The sequence below is a fragment of the Erigeron canadensis genome, chromosome 4 (assembly GCF_010389155.1).
Source record: "Erigeron canadensis isolate Cc75 chromosome 4, C_canadensis_v1, whole genome shotgun sequence".
Taxonomy (NCBI): domain Eukaryota; kingdom Viridiplantae; phylum Streptophyta; class Magnoliopsida; order Asterales; family Asteraceae; genus Erigeron; species Erigeron canadensis.
The window spans coordinates 43,987,537-44,012,113 of record NC_057764.1 but is presented as its reverse complement, the minus strand read 5'-3'; the positions used below and the strand labels follow the sequence as shown (position 1 = coordinate 44,012,113).

Below are 24,577 nucleotides of genomic sequence, written 5' to 3'. Positions count from 1 at the left end.
AGTACATGTGAGAGTATGTAATATTTGCAAAGAGCTTGCTTTTCCTACACTTAAGACACCCATTTTTTTAACCATGTGCATTATGCAACACACATTCTGCCAGATATTTCGTCCTAATGTAACAAACATGAAAAAGTCATACACCCAAAGCATCTTCCATTTATCAGCAAGAAACTTGCATTAACTACGTTGATGATTGATCACACTTGTCGTGTATATAGAGTGAAGATATTGACATCGTGTAATAAAATAAAAATTAGATGGTTAAGAACTTGGAAATGAATCACAAACAACCAAAACAATACGAGTTCGAGCTCCATCTAGGAGTCTAGGACAAAGTAGGAATATTTGCCATTTCAAAAATAACCAAGAAATAATTATTCGATTAAGTTTTGAGGATAATTACTAGGCTCCAAACAATAGTTATCGCTTTCCCTTTCCAAACCGGCACCATTCCTTGTACTTAACTCTACATGGTTATTGGTGTAAAATTCATCTAGGTATCCCATTACCCAAAAAAAAAAAACCCGGCACCATATGAAGCACCTCAGTGGGTTGTTGGTTTCTACGATTAACCAACGTGGTAAAGAAGAGGGGTGTGGCCGCGTGTGGTTTTATCCCTTTTATATATGTGTGGATGCATGTAGATATGTGTATAAATTAACAAAAATGTTAAGAAAGCGATAAATAGGGTTGTTATTTTTGAAATGAGATTAGTATTCTGAAATGTAACAAACTTTGCACGAATGTCTATAATGTGAAATAACTAAAGTTGTGTTCATTGTATGTAATCATCTTTAAATAATTTGTATTGTACGTAACAAAATGTATACGACCAATAAAAAACTAACAAGTGACAGCTATATATAGTTGTCAAGCATGCATTCTTACATACAATACACATTTTTTAAAGATGATTACATACAATGAACATAACTTTAGTTGTTTCACACTATAGACATTCGTCCAAAGTTTATTACATTTCTGGATTCTTATCCCTCTTGAAATCAAAGTGATAAGGTGTGGCAGGAAATGACGAGAAATGGCATACCCCATTGGGAGTACCTGTAGCCTAAGAATCAGCTCCAAGACAACTTTACTTGGTTCTCAACTTTCATTTTTCATTCATATAAAGATCTAGTTAAAACTTCTTATTGCAACTTTGAAAATGCAAGTCAAACGTACAAATTGTGTCAAAATACGCTGTTTGAAGCTATGTTCTTCATGTACCATGACTTAAACTTAGCAGTCTCAGCAAAAGTAGATTACATACACAAAATTTTACCTGATAAAATATTGTTTCTAAACCTTACCCGTCACCTTTATGAGTTACTATGAGTATTTAAATCGGTTGCTTAAAGTCAAAAACCTTGATTGATAAATTAGACAAACTTATAAAATTAATAATAATGTCTATGTAACTTGACTCTGAAGTACGTGTATGTATATATACATGTATACACAAATGAAAATGACAGTACGGACACATTAGTGAGAGTTGATAGTTAAATATGTTGTCTTGGCAAATTGGCAGAATGGTGAGTCTTCTTTCATTTTCAATGCCCTTTAGCTGATTCTTGATTTAGTAATACATAAAACAGAACATAAGCAGATTTTGGAACAGGGACTGTTTTGTCTTTTTTGTACCATGATATAATAGGACAATTTAGTCAGAATATATATGTGGTAAAATACTTGGCAGTAAGTTGTCACAAGAATGGGGATTTAAAATGATGGTTTTGCTAATAGTGAGCTTTTGTATTATGTTCTTGCAGGTTCATTCAATCACCTTGGTTTTGGTCTGGCTATCATGCATGCTCTCATGTGCTTTAAGTTCTACTACTAATTCAAGAGTCAGTCTTGCATCAACCACCATTTTCAACGTGATGAAATATGGTGCTAGAGGAGATGGAAGAACCGACGATTCACAGGTTAGTCAAATAATCAAAGTGGTACTATATGGATTGCATGTTTTGAGCTTGTATAGTACAAATCTATGATGTACGTATTTGACCACACCCATATAATATATGATGTAAATATACAGGCTTTTACAAATGCATGGAAGGCGGCATGCAATTCACTACCAAATGCTAAGAGTTTATTAGTCATACCGAAAGGGAGGACATTCATGTTGAAGCCTATTACTTTTGGTGGTCCATGCAAGCCTTCACGAATCTTCGTTCAGGTATACGTTTATCCTACAACAACACTCGTAAGAAAAAATCCGTATGAACTTCAAAATATTGTGCTCTAGAAAACAATGTAGAAGTATGACTATATGCAGAAATAAGTTAAATATTTATGAATACAATTAATGGGAAACATTCCGGGGTTTTGACAAGTGTATGATGTTTTGTACATATAATAATAATGGTGTTTTCATTCAAGAAAGTTTACTAAAAAGACTACAAACGGAAGGATCATGTGACTACACTTGCTAGTTTTACATGATCTCATTTTGACTACAACCAGACCCAAAATCATTTTGACCAGTTTTACACAACTCATCCTTTTTTGACAACTTAAAACCTCCTACATAACAAATAACATTGCATGAAACTTATAGATCAATTCTTGTACTTCATGTCAACATATTATATGTGTAATCATATCTTCAATACTATCAAAAACAGGTATCAGGAAACATTGTTGGCCCAACCCAGAAAACGGACTGGCTTGGCCATCACTATGATGTGTGGCTTTTATTTGAAAGGGTGAATGGTCTAACAGTGAGTGGAAGTGGACGAATAGATGGTCAAGGTCCCATTTGGTGGAAAAATGCCTGCATTACGACTCACGTTCCAGTAAGTAACCATCTTCACAATTCACACTTATAAGTTTCAGCATTTCTAAAAGCTTTGATGGTAAATTTTGAGTTAGGTTATAATCAAGAAAATATGGATTCTTATATATGTGTGCCTTTTATTTCAGGGTACAACTTGTCATGCACCAGTGGTAAGAAACCAATATCCTTGCATTGATTTTTTATAGGAATTGCAAATTTACTAGATGCGCAAGTTTTGAGCCATCACTTATTGCAGAAAAATTCTGATTATAACTATCTCTAACAAGTCAAATGGAAAATGGTACAAAGCGTTGATGCATAAACCTCTAAAATCTTTTTATTCAGATTATTAGTATATTATCAAACTAATATCTATTTTTTATGACTTTGTTCATCATATTTGAACATCCTAAATGTTAATAAAAAGTTTATAAGACTACTCACAAAAAGTGTCAAGGTTCAATCCGAACTCATCTCAGAAGTTTTGAGGCAGTATCCAACCCCGCCCAACCGGTTCATTTGTCGGTGCATTTCAATACAAAATAAACTCGGTCCAAATTTACCTGCAGAATGAGCTATGAAATTCGGCTCTATTGTGCAACTAATCAGATTGTTAAATTATGTAACTTCTATGAACAGGCCATGCAATTCAAAAGATGCAATAGCTTGCGACTCAATGGTTTAACACATGTAAACAGCCCACGTGTTCATCTCACTTTTACTACTTGTAATGGTGCCATTGTATCTAATCTAAAAATCATAGCCCCTGAAACAAGCCCGAATACCGATGGCATTAATATAGAGACCTCTACCAATATCAATATACGTGACTCAATCATTGCAACAGGTATTTCCCTTTCCTCCTACCAATTTTGTCATAGTAATCTTATATCCACATATCCAACGTATTTTGACCAATAATTTGCATAATCGTAGGAGACGACTGTATTGCTATTGGTGGAGGTTCATCTAATATCAAAATAAGTGGTATCATGTGCGGGCCAGGCCATGGGATAAGGTAGCTTGCATATATTACTGAACTCGTAATATAAGGGAACAAAAAATTGGGAACAATAATTAGATCTTAAATTTATAATCACATAAAGCATGTTCAAGATCCCTAATAAGATGTGTACCTTTTCATGTAGCATTGGAGCCTTAGCAGGAACTGATGTGGTGGAAAATGTAGATGTCCGCAACTGTACCATGAGAAAAACCTTAACTGGAGTAAGGATCAAAAGTTGGCAGGTAATATAGACTGTAAATTAACCGGATACTGAGAAAAAAGTTCTTTTTTCTATAAATCTTTATCAAATAAAAGTCAACTTATGGTTGCTTTCATTCAACAGGGAGCGTTTGGTCATGCTAGGAAAATCTCATTTACAGGCATCAAGTTTGATGCAGTCAACAACCCGATCATAATTGACCAATACTATTGTCCCAGTATAAAGAGTTGTCCACTCTCTGTAAGCATATTGATGTTTGATACACTCACTGCAGTTAGAGTTGGCAATCATGACTCATTTACTAATAATAGGGTCAATTTGGGATATGTTCATCTCTAACAGATCAAACGGGTATAATAAAATAGGTTAGCTAGGTAGGGAACGGGAAATTGATGCAATCATGCCATAAAACCTCAAACTATTTTAATCAAAAATTTATACTATTTTCGTGAAAAGTTTCATTGTAATCATATTCGCTAACTTTTTACAAAATATCAAAACTCTAGGACAAATTGGGATGTAGATCAACCCATTTCAACCCTTACCAAAAACCATGCTTTTTGCCCGTCACCCAAACCACCTGACCCAACCATTTTACCTCCTCTAACTTTAAATTTTAGCTCTTTTTCGCATAAGATACTGAATGAATGTTGTTTCAACTTACTTAAACTTATTGGCCTTTTTATTTATGTGGGATTCTGGAATACAAAGACATTGGCTACGAAGTTGAGTGACATCACTTTTAGAGGAATATCAGGGACGTCAAGCATGGACAATGTAATAAATCTAAGTTGCAGTAAAACTGTTGCATGCACAAACATTGTGTTGGATAGCGTGTATATTAAGTCAGCAATTCCGGGAAGAAAAGTTTATGGAACCTGTATCAACGCCCATGGAAGAGCTAGCCATGTTAAACCTTCTCTAAATTGCCTAAAACCTTAGAGCAGTACTTATACGGCTCATTCATGGTGTAGCCCCACATTTCTTTTACCCTGATAGCTGTTGAATCATATTTATGCTTACTTTACCCATTTGTAATAACATATGAACTACTTCAGTTCATCAATATATTTATTTGATATCTAATGAAAATACATTCTGTGCATACGAACTCTAGATAGCCAATTTAATGAAGCACCAAAATACTTGTCCGCTAGACTAAAATCCCAATCCGGGTTTTGACTTAGTCGAGTCTAAGTTTCCAAAAACTCATGACCCCCCCCCCCTCCCAGTCCTTCTCTCTCTCTCTCACCGATTCGAGTCCTCCCCGAGTCAGTAGTTTCTTAGAAGACGACAATCATTTTGGGACATACTAAATAGCAAGGTGGATAAAAATCTTGGGATAGAGGAAGTAGACAGGGTTCTGATAGCAGCAAAATATGGCAGTACAGAAAAAAAAAAAAAAAAAAAAAAAAGATCCATGTAACAATTATGTGCATTGTAGACAGCCTTACCCCTACCAAAGGTAGAGAGGCTGCTTCTAGGTTCTACCATAGGTAGAAAAGGACCTCCAGCCTTGCTGGGCATGAGGATCGAACCCATGACCTCTGTTTCTAGAGGCATGAGCTCCAACCACTGATCCAACCCAGTTGGTTAAAGATGGTACATGACACTAAAATGATAAAAGTGACCAGAGCCGACTATTAAACATACAATAATGAACATCCACCCCTAGACATATCGTGAATTTGTGGTAAGTATAAAAAGGCATAAGATGCCTTACAGTGAGTACCCTATAGTTCACAGGATTCTGATCGACCAAATACAGCGTAACGATTATCTGCAATATTTTCATACACAAAATCCCTAATGAATCTGCACCAAGAAACGCACAAAGTTATACAAATGATGGTTATTTAAATCATTTCACTTGTGAAAGACAACAGTAACAGATCAACATTAATAAGTCCTTACAAAGGTACAAACTGAATAAAGAATGCTAGCTGGGGAAAGGGCAAGTCTATGTACTCCATGATCTTCAACACAGCTTCTGATTTGATATATGATCTGGAATGATACAGAGTTATAGCTTTAATGGTTGCAAGTCTAACGTCAATATGACTGATGTGGTCAACGATGGAACAATGAACAGGTCAAGCAAGTTGGGTAACGGGTCAAAACAGGTGTATGTTGAAACAGGCCACATTTTAGCAAGCGTCCCCCGCATACTTAATGATTCAAAACAATAGTAATTCAATAATAATAAAATCATTAGATACAAAAGATTATAGAGATTCTATATATTAGATATAGACCTGCAACCCGTTGGACCCATTTGACTCATAACCCCTTTAGCTAAGTGCCTAAGTACGAGTATTTGATTTGGCCGGTTAGAAATGGAATACAAACTAAATCAACCCATTCAAAAATTGATGAGGTGAAAGTGATACTTCTAGTCGTGAATATCTTACTTAATAGTACAAAGGCACCATGTTTCTATTTACAAGAGCATGAAGATGCAACATTCACTCAACATGAATACAAACTTACCTATTTTGCTCTACAAGTACAACACTTGAAATATCATCAGGAGCTCTTCCAGACCTCCGTAGTAGACTTTTGCCTGCATCGCTTTGTAAGGCTTCAAACCTTATATTTCTGAAATGAAGGCATGGTATTCTATATAAGCGGATTTCATTATCATAATTATACAGAAGATGGTCAAATCTTAACACCTGGATGGGTTGTAAATCTTAACACCTCAAACAATAGACTTTAGAGCCGATAAATGATAAGATAGTAACCCCTTTCAAAGTATAAGAGGCCAACCCGTAATCGTTTGACGCTTTTGGGAAATAGAGCATTAAACCTGAACTACACAATGATCAAAAGATATTGTATTTCATGCAACTTAGCAAGAACTAGTCCAAACTGTTGGCCCGTTTAGTACATAATGATATTCTAATCTGTAAAGACTCTACTGCCCAACTGGTCAAGTTAGGGTATATAATTCTAATACACTATTGAGTACCCTAACATATCTTTGGATTCGCAACGACTATGAAGGGAAATCAGTGTTAACAACATTTTCTTGAGTTATGCAAAGCCAGTTTTCTAAATTACCCAAATACGTAATTTTCTCATCACAAAGCAATATTCATAACTCTGACTCGAATAATAAAGTAGATAAATAAAAGAGTGAAATGACTAAATACAAATGTAGTTAAAAGCCAGTCAAAATAAAGCACAAATAAGCAAAGTTCGGGGCATGACTAGAAAGTAGAAACCTTTGCCGGTCATTATCACGTACAAACTTCACACCTCCATTACACAGGTTGCACACACCTATGAAAATTGAACAACTCAGTTTTAGTATGCAATTGGAATGGCTTATTGTCTATAGATTGTATCGTGTAGAGTTATAATAAGCAATAACAAACACTTCCTTACGTCAGAAAAGTCACTCAACACTTTGTTTCTCTGGTTGAACCAGACTTTTTAATCCAGTATTGTATTCGGATGATTTGTGTCAATATTTTTTCTACAAACAAAAACAATTGAATAAATCTTTTTTACAATATCTCTCCTTTTCAGACAATGACAAATAAGTAACGTTGAATTTTGATTTTGCTAAACACACCCTTGTGATTATATAGTTAACATGCACATGGATATACTAACACTCATAAACATTAACAAATTAAACATAGCCTCCTCCAGTATTATTGCCCAAAAAATGCGATTATTATTTTTTTACCAAATATTCTCTAAGTAGTAGTTATAAAAAAAAATTTCCTCTAAGAATAACACCTTGTATGTGTATATCATTAATTAATTAATTAATTAATGGAAAAATAAAAGTAGCCAAAAGAGAAGAAGAAAAAGTAAATAACCGTCAAAAAGCATGATAGGTCTAGTATCTTGTTCAAACAAGTATGATGTTGCTTCCACCCAGTCCACTGCTTCGACGCCACGTGGCGGGGAAGATAAGCTAGCTTGAACTGCCCATCTACGGCGAATTGGGGGTTTAATTCGTACCACGGTGGGTAACACGCTGGTTGCAGCCATTGTACACGGAGCTGCGGGGATCATGAGCGTCATATGTTACTTTTTGTTTATTATTATCATATCATTATTTATTTATTTATGGAGTTAAATAAAATGATTTATGAGCGATTGGGGATGTCCACGTGGAATTTCAAGGTCCGGATATTATTGCATGCGAATCTCCTCGGTCTCTCACTGGAATACATTTTAGAGTTAATTTTATTAGGTACCTGTGGTTGTCGATAATATTTCTTTCCATCTTGTGTTTTTTTATACCCTTATGGTTCATGTTAATTTCATTACATGCCCTTTTGGCTAACAGACGTTAATCTCTTTCCGTTAAAACGCCCATGTGCATTGCACATGAGGACATTTTCGTACTTATGCATCTAAAACACCAGCTGATTCTTCTTCATCTTCTTTTTTTTAGATCAAACCTATTTTTCCATCAAATACAATAAACCATCAAATAATAATTACAATACACAAACAATAAACCATCATCATCCATAACACAAACACATACCATACATAAATACATAAACAAAATTACAGCCGCCCTTTTTTGGATATATCATAAAACACCCACGAAACTTCTTGATTTGCTTTAAACAATGACAACAAAAAAGGAAATACGACAAGTATATATATATATTATATATATTTATTATATATATATATATTTTTTTTATATATATACATGTTTTCCCCAAGTCTCAACATCATCATCATCGTCGATATCAACAACAATACGGCAACCACCACTGCTTGGAACCACCACTTTTTTTCTTCTTCACATGAGTTCATCTCCGATCTTGAAAATAGTGATGTTGGTGGTGGTGAACGGATTTTGTATATGTGGTGGTCGGAGTAATACACACACACATATCGATATTGTGGTGGGGTGCCCAGATTTGGGTTATTATTGTGATATATATACAACAACGATCGTGGGTACTTGTGGTGGCTGGAAGTAATGTGGCGGAGAGAGTGGTGGTTCCATGGAGGAAAGAGGTGAAGAGATTTTTTAGGGTGGTGTATGTGTGTGTTTGTTTAGATCTTTTGGATAATATATATATACTAGATTTAGATATGTATATACTAATATAGATACAGTATCTATATATAGAGAGAGAGATCGATCTAGTTATGTATAATGTATTTGTGAGGTTAGTTCTGTGTTGTTATTTTTGATGATATAAACCTGGGAAAGAAAGCATATAAGAAGAAGAGGGGTTATTTTAGAGGCACAAAGACAAAGATACCCTACCCTCACGTGATGAGCACATGAGGAGGGTAAACGGAAAGAGATTAACGTCTGTTAGCCAAAAGGGCATGTAATGAAATTAACATGAACCATAAGGGTATCTAGCAACGAAAAAAAGCACAAGGTGGAAAGAGATATTATCGACAACCACATGGACACCTAATGAAATTAACTCTACATTTTAATTAGTTCGTTAGTTTTTTCAAATCTCGGAATAGAGAGCCACTCATAAAATAATCTTTAAATAAACTTCAAAGAATAAAAAAATAGAATCATTCAAATATTTAAAAAGGAAACTTTATTCCAACCTATCACGTGAAATTTAAATAATTGTTGCCACATCTTAAAAATGTCTAGTACTCAAATATAAAAACCTTTTGTGAAAAAATATGCATCCTTACCACTAGACTATTTGATACTCTTATGTTATGTTTTTGAGTTTTTTTAAAAGACGAAAAGAAAGAAATTCAAATGATTTTAAAATGATTTGTGTTTTTGAGTTTTTTTTAAAGATGGAAGAGAAATGAAATGATAGGAAGTGGAGTGATAATCTAGTTGATTTTGTTTCCAAAAAATTTTTTCCACTTTTGAGATGATTTGAAAGGATTCAATATCTTTTAATCTCATCTTATCACTTCACTTCTTTTCTTTTAATAAACAACTCAAGAACATATACCACTAGACCATTTGATGCTAGTTTGGTTCACATAATTAAACATTTTTTTTTACATCCAAACATGTTATCAAATGGAATTCAATTCTTATTATATCATAACCCATTACGATCTATAAAATCAAATTAACTTAAATTTTTGTTTTCAACTGTATAATAGCTTTAATAATAAATTGTGTATTTTTCAATATTAGTTATCGAAACAATAACAAAAATGTTTGATGGTAAAAAAAACTTGGTTATTAAAAGTGATAATCAAAACTATATGTTTAATGTTTGTTTCAATGAACACTTGCGGGCTATTTAAAACACTATCACACGTCAAGCTTACATCGATTCAATTAAAACTAATAGATCGATCTCACGGAATGAATATCTAAATATCTTGCTTTCGCTTAGCTTAACCCCTCTAAATGTACACATGACGAAATAAGACCATCTAAAGCTTGTGGGTTTTACAAGCCAGACAAACAAAAGCATTTAAAAACCACTGGGTTGATAGCCCAGTGGCCAGTCGGGCCCCGCCATGTGATGCCCTATTGAATATAAAGGATTGCAAGTTCGAATCTCGGTTTGCATACATGAGGATTTATTCTGCTGTGGGGTATTTGGTGGAGGGGTTTCACAGGGACACGGGTTGTGCGGCCTGTTCGTGTCGGAACCAATGCGGTTCCGGGGATCGGTGTTCCCTCCAAGCTACACCTTTTTGAACAAAAGCATTTAAAATGGTTTATGGGGTAAACGGATAAAAATCTCTGGTAGTCTGGTTAAACTATTTTTAAAAAAGGGATTAGTTTCCTGGAATGTAACTATCTTTGACCGAATGTCTATAGTAGGAAAAAATTAAAGTTATGTGTATTGTATGTAAGCAACTTGAAAAAATGTTTATTGTATGTAAGAAAACATACGTGGCAACCATATACTGGTGCCACTTGTCAGATTTTAATTGGTTGAAACGAAATTCTTACATACAATAAACATTATTTCAAAGTTGTTTACATACAATACACACAACTTTAGTTATTTCTTACTATAGACATTCGTTCAAAGTTTCTTACATTCGAGGAAACTAATCCCAAAAATTGGTTTTGATGTACCCTAATTAACCAGTATTCACTATTCACTTGTCACTTTTTATAGTTTTCTTAGTGAACTCGGTTTTTTATATTAGGGATAAGTACCTGATAATGTAATAAACTATGCACGAATGTTTATGTTATGTAATGAACTACCTATATGTTTATTGTATGTAATGAACTTTCAAATCTCGGTTATTGAATGTACCCGGGTATATGTGGCAACTATCTAAGCTGCCACTTGTACGCTTTTGATTGGTCGAATACATCTAATAACCTAGATTTGAAAGTTCATTACATACAATAAGCATCTATGTAGTTCATTACACAACATAAACATTTGTGCATAGTTCATTATATTTCTAGGTACTTATCCCTTTATATTAAGGTTCAAAGTGGCTATTTCTAATAAACCTTACTTTTCAACTTGAGTGCATCCTTTAATCAAATTAAATAATATTAAGAGACTTCACCTAAAGTGATAATGAATATGTTGAACAGGAGACATTACTTGTTAAACTGCCTAAATGATCCTTAGTTCCTATACGTATAAAAAATGTCAAAGTCAAGTTCCACTTGTATGCTTAGCCGTCACATATAATCTAACATAAATGGCACTACCCACGCATTCGTCCACCATGTGAAGTGTTATTTTCATGCCGCTACCACCCGAGCTCTTGCGTTTTCTTGTCTAAGCTCCTTTGACTCTCTTAACAAGATTACATAGATATAGATATGCATATTATAACTCCAAAGTCGTCAACAATATTTATTGAGTACAAGGTACGTCTATTATATTGTAGTATTTAGGACATACACTCATATTCATATAATAATAACGAGATGGGTATCCGCGCAATGCGGTGGCGGCAACGTGTGGTGCTGGTGGGGTGATGGTAACGATGTGGTTATTGATCTAAAAGTGATTGATGTAAATGGTAGTGTAGTTATTTTATGGTTATGGGATGTTATCTTTTGTAAATAACTTTATTAAGAGTATTATAGAGATATTATGCGAAAATATTTAAATTAATGAATAAAGAAGAGAGATAATTTGGATAAATATGGGTGAAAAATATTTTAAGGATATATTAGGTAGATTTAGTATGTGAGTTAAGAATGTGTTGAAAATTAAGGGTATTTTCAGTATTTTAAAGGTAAAGAGTTAAAACGCGGGGATGTTAATTTGTTTATTTATCTAAATCTATATCTATACTATATTATAAAGCAAAATACTCTTTCTCTCTCTTCAAATCTTAACCAATCATTTTTTTTCTTTCACCTTCATAAATCATTTATTTCTCCAATTCATTCAAAAAAGTTTATCTCAAAAACCGTACATCGATAAATCATAAAAATTATATGGGTGTTCTTAAAATTTCATGCTCTTTCATTAGAGATGTCATTCGAAATATACTTTCGACGAATTTTTAAATCCAAGGGCGGAGCCCGTACGACTAAGGCATTTGGCTATCACACTCTATGACCTATCACCCCACCATCTTACCACCGCAATGCGGGGATACTTGTTCTCGTTAATATAATACTACTACTACTACTAATAATAATAATAATAATAATAATAATAATAATAATAATAATAATAATAATAATAATAATAATAATATCTTCAAATTCACAAACATATTATAACTCCAAAGTCTTTGATGTGTATCTCTTTATCGTATTAGTAGGTTTATTATTAAAACGCAATAAAGTGATCTCCTCAAAAGTTTTAAAATTGTTGGTTAACTAGCTAAGTAACCCAGATTCAACCTGGGTATTCGAAACGAGTTTCCTAAATACATGTCTATTATCATAATGAGGCATAAAAAACCGTAATGTGAAAATGTCTATATTTTTGCTCGACAAGTTATCAATGTTGTTATAATGAAAAGAAAAGATTCGACCTTTACTACATCATAAAAATAATGTTATTATACATTATGTTTATTTTACATTAAGCTTGATAGTTTTAAAAACTTTAAAATGAAGGGACTAAAATTTAAAATTCAAAAAATGATATCATAAATTAATTAGATAAAAATAAATAATTAATAAGAAAAAATCTAATGATTCCAAATAAGATTTTCTTAAAAAATATAGATGTTATCACAATTTTATTTTATTAATATAAGAGATTGGGTAGTATCAGAGACGGTTTTACCTTGGGGGCAGTACAATGTAACTTTTTTAGAGGTATATTTGAAATGTAAATAAATAAAAAATACATACAAATTAATACAAACAAATGTCACGGTAGTTGTCATAAGCTTTTTCTTCAAAAGTACGTTACTTATGTTGGAAGCATTAGTTTTAAGATAAATCTTCTATAGATAAAGTAAAAATCTTGAGTTGTTTTGTTTTTAAATAGAGTTGAAAAAGAGAGGTTCAACAAGGGTGAATTCTCCAATTTAGACGTGACTTGAGCAGAGACGGTTTTACCTTGGGGGCAACTGCCCCCATTATAATTTTAGTACAATGTAACTTTTTTAGAGGTATATTTGAAATATAAATAAATAAAAAATACGTACAAATTAATACAAACAAATGTCACGGTAGTTGTCATAAGCTTTTTCTTCGAAAATACGATACTTATGTTGTAAGTATTAGTTTTAAGATAAATCTTCTATAGATAGAGTAAAAATCTTGAGTTGTTTTATTTTTAAATAGTGTTGAAAAATAGAGGTTCAACAAGGGTGAATTCTTCAAGTTAGACGTGACTTGAGGGTAAAGTTGAATGGTTAATGAAAAAAATGTTTTCTTTGTTTGGGTAAATATATTATACATTAATATAGTATAATTGTATGTGAAAATGTTATTTTCTTTAAAAAATTAGTACGAGTATATACACAATAGTCATGTAAAAAATATATGTACAGGCTAAATTGTATATCATTTGAAACGCCTCGACTCAATTTAGTCCCAAAAGTATGATCATAAAAGAAAAGAAACGCAAATTAGATAAATTATACTTAGAAAAAAAAATACGGTCAATTTTCGCGAAAAAAATCAAAATGTTCCAATTCAAGAAAAGACACTTGGAATGTTCTTAAAATGATGTTAACAGACTACTATGCGAGTTTCAGGACCCGAAAAGATCAAACGAAGCCTCGATAAAAAAAGTGTAAGAATTACAGAGGAGCACGGCTCTTGTGTCCTGCAGAGGCCGTCCACAAGAGCCGTCCTCTGCACAAAGGCCGTCCTTTCTGCTGTACACCAAAAACACTCCTTTTGACGTTTTTCAACGTTTCGACTCAAAAATACGCAAGGTAAAAGTATCCGTTGACCAAACATTCACTTTACCACCAATGGGTCAATTACCCGAGTTGACATCTTACAAATGACGACGTACAAAATTAGAAATTTCGGCATGACCCATTCGTAAAATCATCATCCAAACCTGTTACGGATTATGAGTTTGTCCCAAACACGTTTAAACAAAATCAATACATTACAACTACAAAACGACCCATTTAAAATCCCCAAAAACTCAAGTCCAACACTAGACATCATAATAATTCTCCAAAAAGACATAACAAGTGTACAAAGAGCCGATAGTTCAAAGGGGTCACTATGGGTCCTATTACCCATACCATTATCCCATTTAACCAAAGCAACCCATATCCATTAAGCATCTTTAACTTCAATCTTTACAATACTTACCTTCTTCCGCATCCGGGACAACCTATAAAAGGGTAAACAACTAAAAAGTAAGCAAAGCTTAGTGAATAATCTTGCATACGTTTATACCTACGAAGGAGGGCAAAGTGCAAGGACTTTCACATGTAACCTATGACACCGTCATGCCACATTTACATGCTCACCTTGCACACTATCAACACATATATGGATCCATATAAGCTAAACAATCATAACAAATCATATCTATCGGGATTCTTAGGCCCGGAGGTTCTTAGGCCTCATTTCACATCAACTATCGGGATTCTTAGGCCCCGGAGGTTCTTAGGCCTCATTTCACATCAACTATCGGGATTCTTAGGCCCCTGAGGTTCTTAGGCCTCATAAACAATGCCCCACATGGGCTTCACGCCAAATCAATTACCATGCTTGGAACATTCACATCTCATGGTAATTGACCCAACGTAAACATAAAGGTATGCAAGAGTACTCACCTCCTCCGCGACAACCAAAATCATAAATCAAGAGGCCGCATGAACACAAAACATGTATGCTTCAACCTAGCAACAAATCACAACGCATATAGGATCATCAATCCCATACTAGGCCATCTAGCCATAATCACTAACATTTCAACACCCAACCCATCATTTACAATCTTATATTAATCTTGGGTTGGTTCACATAACATGTATCTCTTACATCATTTTCAATTGGCCAAGAGTTACTTTCGCATCAAAATTGTCATTAACATATTTGACCTAGCAGACTTCAAACAAGCATAACTCAAGTTCTACTTACTCTTTTTACTTGATTCCAGTGGCCAAATTTAGGTGACACATATACCTACCTTTTATCTTTAGTGACCAATATGTGAATTGTCCTTCAAAGGTGACTTCTGGTCGTTTTAAAAATCAAAACTGCTGCTGTTAAACAGCTTTGACCCTACTGCCTTCAAATGACCATAACTTGAGTTTTACACCATATTTTGACCTCATTCCAGTGGCCACTTCTTCTTAACACATTTTAGTACATTTTATATTCAGTGACCAAAACATGAATTAACTTGCAAGAATGTGCTTTACCCGATTTAACAACAGACATCAGAATCATTTTGCTGAAAGATCAGCATTGCGCCACTGGATTCAAAAATTCATAACTAGAGTTCTACTTCGAATTTTGAACTCATTCCAGTGGGAAAATTTTGCTAACACAATAACCTACATTTTCTTTTTAGGACTCAACAAGTGAAAATGCTGTCATGAGGGCGTTTAACTCGTTACAACATCAGGGCAGAATCTGTCCAGATTTCCTCTTACTTCCATTCATCAAAATTTACCATCCAACCCAATTAAAACCCTAAATTTGATTAAACCCTAATTTGTATTATAGAAATTAGCTCATATATATGAAAACCCCCAAATTTCCCAAATTAATTTTCTAGCATGAACCCTAATTCATAGGAACAATTAAAACTAGGGTGACAATAGTTAAAATTACTCATACCTTCAAGACATGGAAATGATATAGAGTTAGAATCACATTTGCTTCTTCCCCCTTCTTATGAATTTGAAATTCACCATATTCATACACCTTAATTCACCCAATTAGAAAGCTAGAATACATGGAGGTTGAATTTCTTGTTATTATTACTTGAATTGTTATTTGATTGATTTAGTTAGAAACAAAGTTTTCATAAGATTATAAGATTGGAAGATTTAGGAGAGGATAGAAGAGAATTAGGAATGGGATTTGAAGGTGGAGAGTGACTCACCAAGTAAAAGAGATGGCTGGCCTCACCCCTTAATGCCACGCCCCTGATGAAATTAAGTGGGTAAAAATACCGCTATTCGCTAAAGTTCCAACTAATTGAACACTGTAACTTAATTTTAAATGCTAGGAATTTATTTTAATGTCAAAACTATAATAAAGGTTAATTTTCATTGGCCTAAAAAATTTGGGATGTTACAACTCTCCCCCACTTGGAACGGATCACGACCTCGTGATCCAAGCCGCATCCAACAACGACAGTAATTAGAACACCTCTTAAAAGCACACGTAAAACCTTGGCGGCATAAAATTTCATAAAACGAGAAATGTGAGAGATAGAATAGATTTCTTGGAAGCTTCTCGGATGATTCCAAACAATCAGTAATCTTGTCGTCTCGAGCATGTATTATGAATGAACAATTTAAGCAAGATCTGGCTTCTTCGCATGCAGAATTGTAACACCCCGCTCCATATTATATAAAAACCAAAATTGATCTTAATAAGTCTCACTCTTTTATCTATCTAAGATTCTTGCTGATCACGACCCTCCTTAAGTTGTTATCTTATCGCTTTGACTCTCTCAGTCGATATCATGTCCATACTCATGACATACAGCTCTAGTTACTCCACTTCTCTCCATAAATCAAAAGATCAACTTGTCCATTTCTTCTTGACATTTACTTCAAATGCATGAAGCAAAACGTGCATTTCTGCCAGAAACATTGAATGACGGAAACTCCATGCCTCGTTACAACTTTCTCGACACAAATGTTGACTACCATTCCTGACTTGTGAGTATTCGAATTGGTAGGGTTTACGCGCCCTTCATTAAATGTTAAGCAACAACCAGATAAAATCAGATTGGTCTCCAGACGTCTTGAGAGATTTCGTAACCGTGTCCATCATGATGTACTCCCATTTAACTTGAAGGTTTCCAAAGATTGACATTTCCCATAAGACTTTTGGTGTTAGGATTTTGCTTACGCAAAAGTGTGGCAACTTTTAACATATTTCATAACCTTCTACTTCATTTCGAGTCACTAATGTCCTTTCTTTAAATCTTCACACACCTTTGCTGTACCTGGCTAAAGAAGTATTCAGGTTTCATGGAGCAAATTCGCTTTGGTTTCGTTAAAGAGAGGATTCTAAGTTCTGTCATGACATCTAGTGAATCCGCAAAATTCTTTAGAAAATATTTCGTGTAATCTGACTCCTCGTTTCATTAGGTTCTCATTGCAACAATCTCTTCGGGCGACACCAAACTTCGTAGACATAATCTTTTGAAAGAGTTAATCATTTTACTCGGCAATTTTCACGAAAAGAAAATACTTTAAGACTTATATGATCAAAAACAAATCGTAAACTTGACGGTATATAGGTAAAACACGAAAATTTTAAAGTACAAACAACTCCGATGGACTTTGAACCGTGAATGAAACGATTCTTCTTCCGTTCTTTTATTACCTCGATCAACATCTCATTCTTTTCTCCTAGTTCACTTCGCATTCTTTCTAATTAGTTCAGTCAACGGTGAGACTATCTTCAAGTGCAGAAAGTAAAGTGACATTTATCGCCTGTCAAATACGAAGCTTCTAATCTATATTGATCTTGTAGGTTGTCTCCACTTCATCACCGCACCATTCCAAGTCGAATCAACCTCGATCCCTCTTCTGGGTGATCCCACGATAGAGATAATTTCACTTTTCTTAATCTACTCATCTGACGATTTGACAGGGAAGTCTCCCTTTTTATATTATCTCCTTTACTTCGCGTAAACGAACTTAGTAGCCGTGTTGACTTTTAGAATAAACATTGTCAATGAAAACATTTACGATAACGGAAACAATTGAGGTTCGTAAGACTCATGAAAATTTGCAAAATCATGGATAAAATCGAAGAGCATAACCACAATTTCAAACTTCTCAAAACAAGTGTAGATAGCATTTCCAGAAACCTCTTCCTCGCTCGTCTTGAGTTGATGATTAAAAGGAACGAAAATTCATCTTAGAGTAATAAGAAGATCGAGTAGAACATGATTCTTGTCGACGGTACTCTTCTTCGACTGTTACCTCTTTTAACTCACGAAAGATAAACACACGCGCGTAATGCCATCTTTGATTTCGTCAAAAAGGATAATTATACCACTCGGAAATGACTAGAACGAATAAAAATCAACGGAAAAGACATTGAGGAATTTCCTGAACAACAAGAACATTTTCCATAGACCATGGTTTCCATTCGGCGTCGGTGATCCAAACACATGAGACTAGACTATCATGCAACGATTATCAATACGTACGGGCGAAAGCACCAATAAAAGTCGACCGTTTTCCTTTCTACCGCCAAAGACAATTACATTCACTCAATTAAGGATATTCAACTAGGTCGCCTTCTCCTCCCACAAATTTCTGTATCATCCACACTTAACCAATCTATTCTCAAGCATTGCACTACGCGCTTGTGAAGGAAAAGAAAAACGATTTGGCTCGAAGGATTTCCGATTAGGTTTCTAACTCTTATAACTACCATACTTATCAATTACGAATTCATTGTTACCATAATATCTTCATGTGTTCACTATGCCAATTCCAACTTAACTTCTATTATCATGCATCAAGTAGTCAAATACTCATTCAATAAAAATAGGTCAATCAAAGTCAAAATCACATTCACCATACTCCGTATGGTCTTTTATCATACACATAAATAATCATCATTATATTAGAATTTCTAATTTCTAAGACTTTATACCAATATGTAACATGCATTCATTACATTAGACTATGAGTCTCCAACTCTACAATCTTATATTAACACACATTATGTGCCTTCATAACATTAATCAACCAATTTAAATCACATCACATCACCGCACAATTGATTTTCATTGCCATATCTTGTATGGCCTTCTTAACACAATAATGATGCCACGGGTCTCACTACCCAATGGTCTTACACAAAATAACATCACACTTCATTCGCATACATTCAACATTCATCAAGCATTCAACATACTTTTTCTTTATAAGCGACAAACCATCTCTTAAACTTATAAATCACTTCAGCTTTTCACTTTTATGACCTCATGGCCACTGGATTCAAACAAAACTTATGCTCTATCACATTCGCATACTTTTCACGTTTATCATGTATTTATCATGCCTTCTTCTTTACTATCATCAAACAATATATTAAACTCCTAAACCAATCTCAAATTTTCAATTCTAACCATTCAATAAACCAGTTAGCATGCAAAGCTAATATTCTATCATAATTAGATATCAACTAGTAAAAACATAACACAATTCACATTGCCAAATAAGGTCTCCAACCTATGGCTTCCTACTAACATACTTCCATATTCAACGGACTTAACTTGAGCTATTATAATATGTGATCATAATAATGCTGCAGTCATTATCATGATTACTTATCATAACACCTCAAGTGAACTGCGCTAAATACATCCATATGTCACTAGAAACCAACTATGCACATAAGGTCAAGTCACATCTATGGTTTAAGTCTAGGTATCCGTGTAATAATAAAATACCTAAATCCCTTAAACCTGGGCTCTGATACCAACTTGAAACGCCTCGACTCAATTTAGTCCCAAAAGTATGATCATAAAAGAAAAGAAACGCAAATTAGATAAATTATACTTAGAAAAAAAAATACGGTCAATTTTCGCGAAAAAAATCAAAATGTTCCAATTCAAGAAAAGACACTTGGAATGTTCTTAAAATGATGTTAACAGACTACTATGCGAGTTTCAGGACCCGAAAAGATCAAACGAAGCCTCGATAAAAAAAGTGTAAGAATTACAGAGGAGCACGGCTCTTGTGTCCTGCAGAGGCCGTCCACAAGAGCCGTCCTCTGCACAAAGGCCGTCCTTTCTGCTGTACACCAAAAACACTCCTTTTGACGTTTTTCAACGTTTCGACTCAAAAATACGCAAGGTAAAAGTATCCGTTGACCAAACATTCACTTTACCACCAATGGGTCAATTACCCGAGTTGACATCTTACAAATGACGACGTACAAAATTAGAAATTTCGGCATGACCCATTCGTAAAATCATCATCCAAACCTGTTACGGATTATGAGTTTGTCCCAAACACGTTTAAACAAAATCAATACATTACAACTACAAAACGACCCATTTAAAATCCCCAAAAACTCAAGTCCAACACTAGACATCATAATAATTCTCCAAAAGACATAACAAGTGTACAAAGAGCCGATAGTTCAAAGGGGTCACTATGGGTCCTATTACCCATACCATTATCCCATTTAACCAAAGCAACCCATATCCATTAAGCATCTTTAACTTCAATCTTTACAATACTTACCTTCTTCCGCATCCGGGACAACCTATAAAAGGGTAAACAACTAAAAAGTAAGCAAAGCTTAGTGAATAATCTTGCATACGTTTATACCTACGAAGGAGGGCAAAGTGCAAGGACTTTCACATGTAACCTATGACACCGTCATGCCACATTTACATGCTCACCTTGCACACTATCAACACATATATGGATCCATATAAGCTAAACAATCATAACAAATCATATCTATCGGGATTCTTAGGCCCCGGAGGTTCTTAGGCCTCATTTCACATCAACTATCGGGATTCTTAGGCCCCTGAGGTTCTTAGGCCTCATTTCACATCAACTATCGGGATTCTTAGGCCCCTGAGGTTCTTAGGCCTCATAAACAATGCCCCACATGGGCTTCACGCCAAATCAATTACCATGCTTGGAACATTCACATCTCATGGTAATTGACCCAACGTAAACATAAAGGTATGCAAGAGTACTCACCTCCTCCGCGACAACCAAAATCATAAATCAAGAGGCCGCATGAACACAAAACATGTATGCTTCAACCTAGCAACAAATCACAACGCATATAGGATCATCAATCCCATACTAGGCCATCTAGCCATAATCACTAACATTTCAACACCCAACCCATCATTTACAATCTTATATTAATCTTGGGTTGGTTCACATAACATGTATCTCTTACATCATTTTCAATTGGCCAAGAGTTACTTTCGCATCAAAATTGTCATTAACATATTTGACCTAGCAGACTTCAAACAAGCATAACTCAAGTTCTACTTACTCTTTTTACTTGATTCCAGTGGCCAAATTTAGGTGACACATATACCTACCTTTTATCTTTAGTGACCAATATGTGAATTGTCCTTCAAAGGTGACTTCTGGTCGTTTTAAAAATCAAAACTGCTGCTGTTAAACAGCTTTGACCCTACTGCCTTCAAATGACCATAACTTGAGTTTTACACCATATTTTGACCTCATTCCAGTGGCCACTTCTTCTTAACACATTTTAGTACATTTTATATTCAGTGACCAAAACATGAATTAACTTGCAAGAATGTGCTTTACCCGATTTAACAACAGACATCAGAATCATTTTTGCTGAAAGATCAGCATTGCGCCACTGGATTCAAAAATTCATAACTAGAGTTCTACTTCGAATTTTGAACTCATTCCAGTGGGAAAATTTTGCTAACACAATAACCTACATTTTCTTTTTAGGACTCAACAAGTGAAAATGCTGTCATGAGGGCGTTTAACTCGTTACAACATCAGGGGCAGAATCTGTCCAGATTTCCTCTTACTTCCATTCATCAAAATTTACCATCCAACCCAATTAAAACCCTAAATTTGATTAAACCCTAATTTGTATTATAGAAATTAGCTCATATATATGAAAACCCCCAAATTTCCCAAATTAATTTTCTAGCATGAACCCTAATTCATAGGAACAATTAAAACTAGGGTGACAATAGTTAAAATTACTCATACCTTCAAGACATGGAAATGATATAGAGTTAGAATCACATTTGCTTCTTCCCCCTTCTTATGAATTTGAAATTCACCATATTCATACACCTTAATTCACCCAATTAGAAAGCTAGAATACATGGAGGTTGAATTTCTTGTTATTATTACTTGAATTGTTATTTGATTGATTTAGTTAGAAACAAAGTTTTCATAAGATTATAAGATTGGAAGATTTAGGAGAGGATAGAAGAGAATTAGGAATGGGATTTGAAGGTGGAGAGTGACTCACCAAGTAAAAGAGATGGCTGGCCTCACCCCTTAATGCCACGCCCCTGATGAAATTAAGTGGGTAAAAATACCGCTATTCGCTAAAGTTCCAACTAATTGAACACTGTAACTTAATTTTAAATGCTAGGAATTTATTTTAATGTCAAAACTATAATAAAGGTTAATTTTCATTGGCCTAAAAAATTTGGGATGTTACATCATTGCTCCAAAATTGCAAAACCAATATTCATGTAAAAGATAGATATTTACATAGCCGGCACTCACCTATGGTAAACCCGGTCTTCCCAACTGATCATTGATAATCTGACTAAACCTGACGTAACGTAATTCTTTTAGGAGTCTATTTTTTTATTCTCGGGCTAGGGCCCATTTTTTAAAAACTTTTTCCCTGAAGATGACTCTAATAAATATAATAAACGACTCCTAAATTTGACCCCTTACAAAAAATATTAGGGCTTCGTCCCTAAGGTAGTATGTTGGAATAAACATAGAAAATCAAACACGTCCTCACACCCACGGCCCACCAGTCCACCACACACCACGTTCGCAACCACACTGACCAACACACCAAGTGCTGTAACAACAACAATCCGAGGTCTTGATGTGTTGAGCCCGAACCAATTCGAACCTTTCTTGTGAGCACATGTTATGTACAATATGGGTAATACCGTTGCCACTTGGCTAGAATCACAAATGGCTTATAAAATCATTCCCTTTTAATATACAATTTATTCCTTTTTTGCTCCATATCCAATTTGTACCATCAGTCAATCACCCATATAACTATATAAGCCATTTTATATGATATCTCTGCCTCATACCCTTTATTTTTAAGGTGATCAACAAACATTCTATTTGGTCATAAACCAACAAAACAACATTATATCCTAACTTTTATATCTACAAAAATACTCGGTCACGAAATGAAAGAAATAGTAGGAATTAATCCTCTACATCTAAAATCTCTGAATCATGTATCTCTTCTTTGCAACTCAGTTGAAGAATCAATTAATTTCTACACAAACATTCTTGGGTTTGTTCAAGTTAAGAGACCTGGGTATCTTGATTTTGATGGTGCATGGTAAGTTCAAATCATTTAAATTTATGTGTATAAAAGCAAAACAACCATAATACTCTGTGGTTTTCCTCTGTCTGTAAGTGTTTGTATGTTTTTCATTTGTTTTGATGGTTGTATATAGGCTTTTTAGCTATGGAATTGGAATACATCTGCTTCAATCAGAGAAACCTGAGAAAATAGTGAAGAAAACAGAAATTAATCCTAAAGATAACCATATTTCCTTCCAGGTACTGAACAAATGTCTCTATCGAAAAATGAACATTACAAGATGTTTGTAGCTAAATTGATGTTTTCCAAATGGGTGATGAATAACAAACAATTTATGTAATTACAGTGCGAGAACATGGGAGTTGTGGAGAAACGGCTAAAAGAAATGGGGATAGATTACAAGAGACAAAGGGTGGAAGAAGGTGAAATTTACGTGGATCAGTTATTTTTTCACGATCCAGATGGGTTTATGATCGAGATTTGCAATTGCGATAGTCTTCCAATGATACCCATAGCAGGAGATATGGTCCGCTCCAGCTGCTCCCGGATTCATGTTCATGCTACAGAAGCTGCTGTAACAACAAATACATCAAAAGTTTGTTCAACTGTGAAAAGCTGACAGAGTTTGGAATTGGTAATTGTGTGTTTGAAATTAAATTGTATTCATGTTATATTGAATTTAATTTAGTGTTAAAGTTTATTATAACTTTATAACAGCCAGGATTTGATAAAAAAAAAATAATAATAATTTTTTTGTGGATATATTCATAGCAACAAGATCATATGTTTATGATATATAACGCTACATAACATTCGGCCGCAACTGCTTTGATTGGAAACAAGTAGTAATGTACATCATGAAGGCCGAAAATACAAATTTAATTGGTCATGATGTCAATGTGGACTCTTGACCCGTTTGGTTCATTTGGCTTTTGTTACTGCTGGTGGGATCAAGTCAAATAAGGTCGATCGACTTGG

At 34.4% G+C, this 24,577-nt stretch overlaps 3 protein-coding genes across 6 annotated transcripts; 2 read left to right on the top strand and 1 right to left on the bottom strand.

The window, feature by feature from the left end:
* The first annotated feature begins 1,730 nt into the window (after nt 1-1,730).
* Nucleotides 1,731-5,054, top strand: LOC122595786 (probable polygalacturonase At3g15720). The gene is made up of 9 exons (XM_043768229.1): nt 1,731-1,931; nt 2,048-2,188; nt 2,637-2,807; nt 2,935-2,958; nt 3,428-3,635; nt 3,725-3,806; nt 3,937-4,036; nt 4,138-4,254; nt 4,726-5,054. Exons 1-9 carry the CDS (start codon nt 1,731-1,733, stop codon nt 4,954-4,956), a joined length of 1,275 nt encoding a protein of 424 aa, XP_043624164.1. The 3' UTR covers nt 4,957-5,054.
* LOC122595784 (DCC family protein At1g52590, chloroplastic) lies at nt 1,933-8,088 on the bottom strand. 4 transcript variants are annotated; one of them, XM_043768226.1, is made up of 8 exons: nt 7,848-8,088; nt 7,242-7,299; nt 6,505-6,612; nt 5,929-6,021; nt 5,747-5,829; nt 3,925-3,987; nt 3,233-3,351; nt 1,933-2,201 (listed from the first exon to the last, which is right to left on the bottom strand). In XM_043768226.1, the coding sequence occupies exons 1-5, from the start codon at nt 8,053-8,055 to the stop codon at nt 5,748-5,750; spliced, it is 549 nt and encodes a 182-aa protein (XP_043624161.1). In that variant the 5' UTR covers nt 8,056-8,088; the 3' UTR covers nt 1,933-2,201; nt 3,233-3,351; nt 3,925-3,987; nt 5,747. The 4 variants fall into 4 exon arrangements, with proteins under 4 accessions (XP_043624161.1, XP_043624160.1, XP_043624159.1 ...); XM_043768225.1 differs by having other exon boundaries at nt 5,738-5,829; nt 7,848-8,086; XM_043768224.1 differs by lacking the exon at nt 3,233-3,351 and having other exon boundaries at nt 7,848-8,087.
* Nucleotides 8,089-23,374: 15,286 nt separating this feature from the next.
* On the top strand, nt 23,375-24,352 carry LOC122598549 (metallothiol transferase FosB-like). Its single transcript, XM_043771142.1, has 3 exons — nt 23,375-23,614; nt 23,733-23,838; nt 23,946-24,352. The coding sequence occupies exons 1-3, from the start codon at nt 23,457-23,459 to the stop codon at nt 24,216-24,218; spliced, it is 537 nt and encodes a 178-aa protein (XP_043627077.1). The 5' UTR covers nt 23,375-23,456; the 3' UTR covers nt 24,219-24,352.
* The last annotated feature ends 225 nt before the right edge of the window (nt 24,353-24,577 follow it).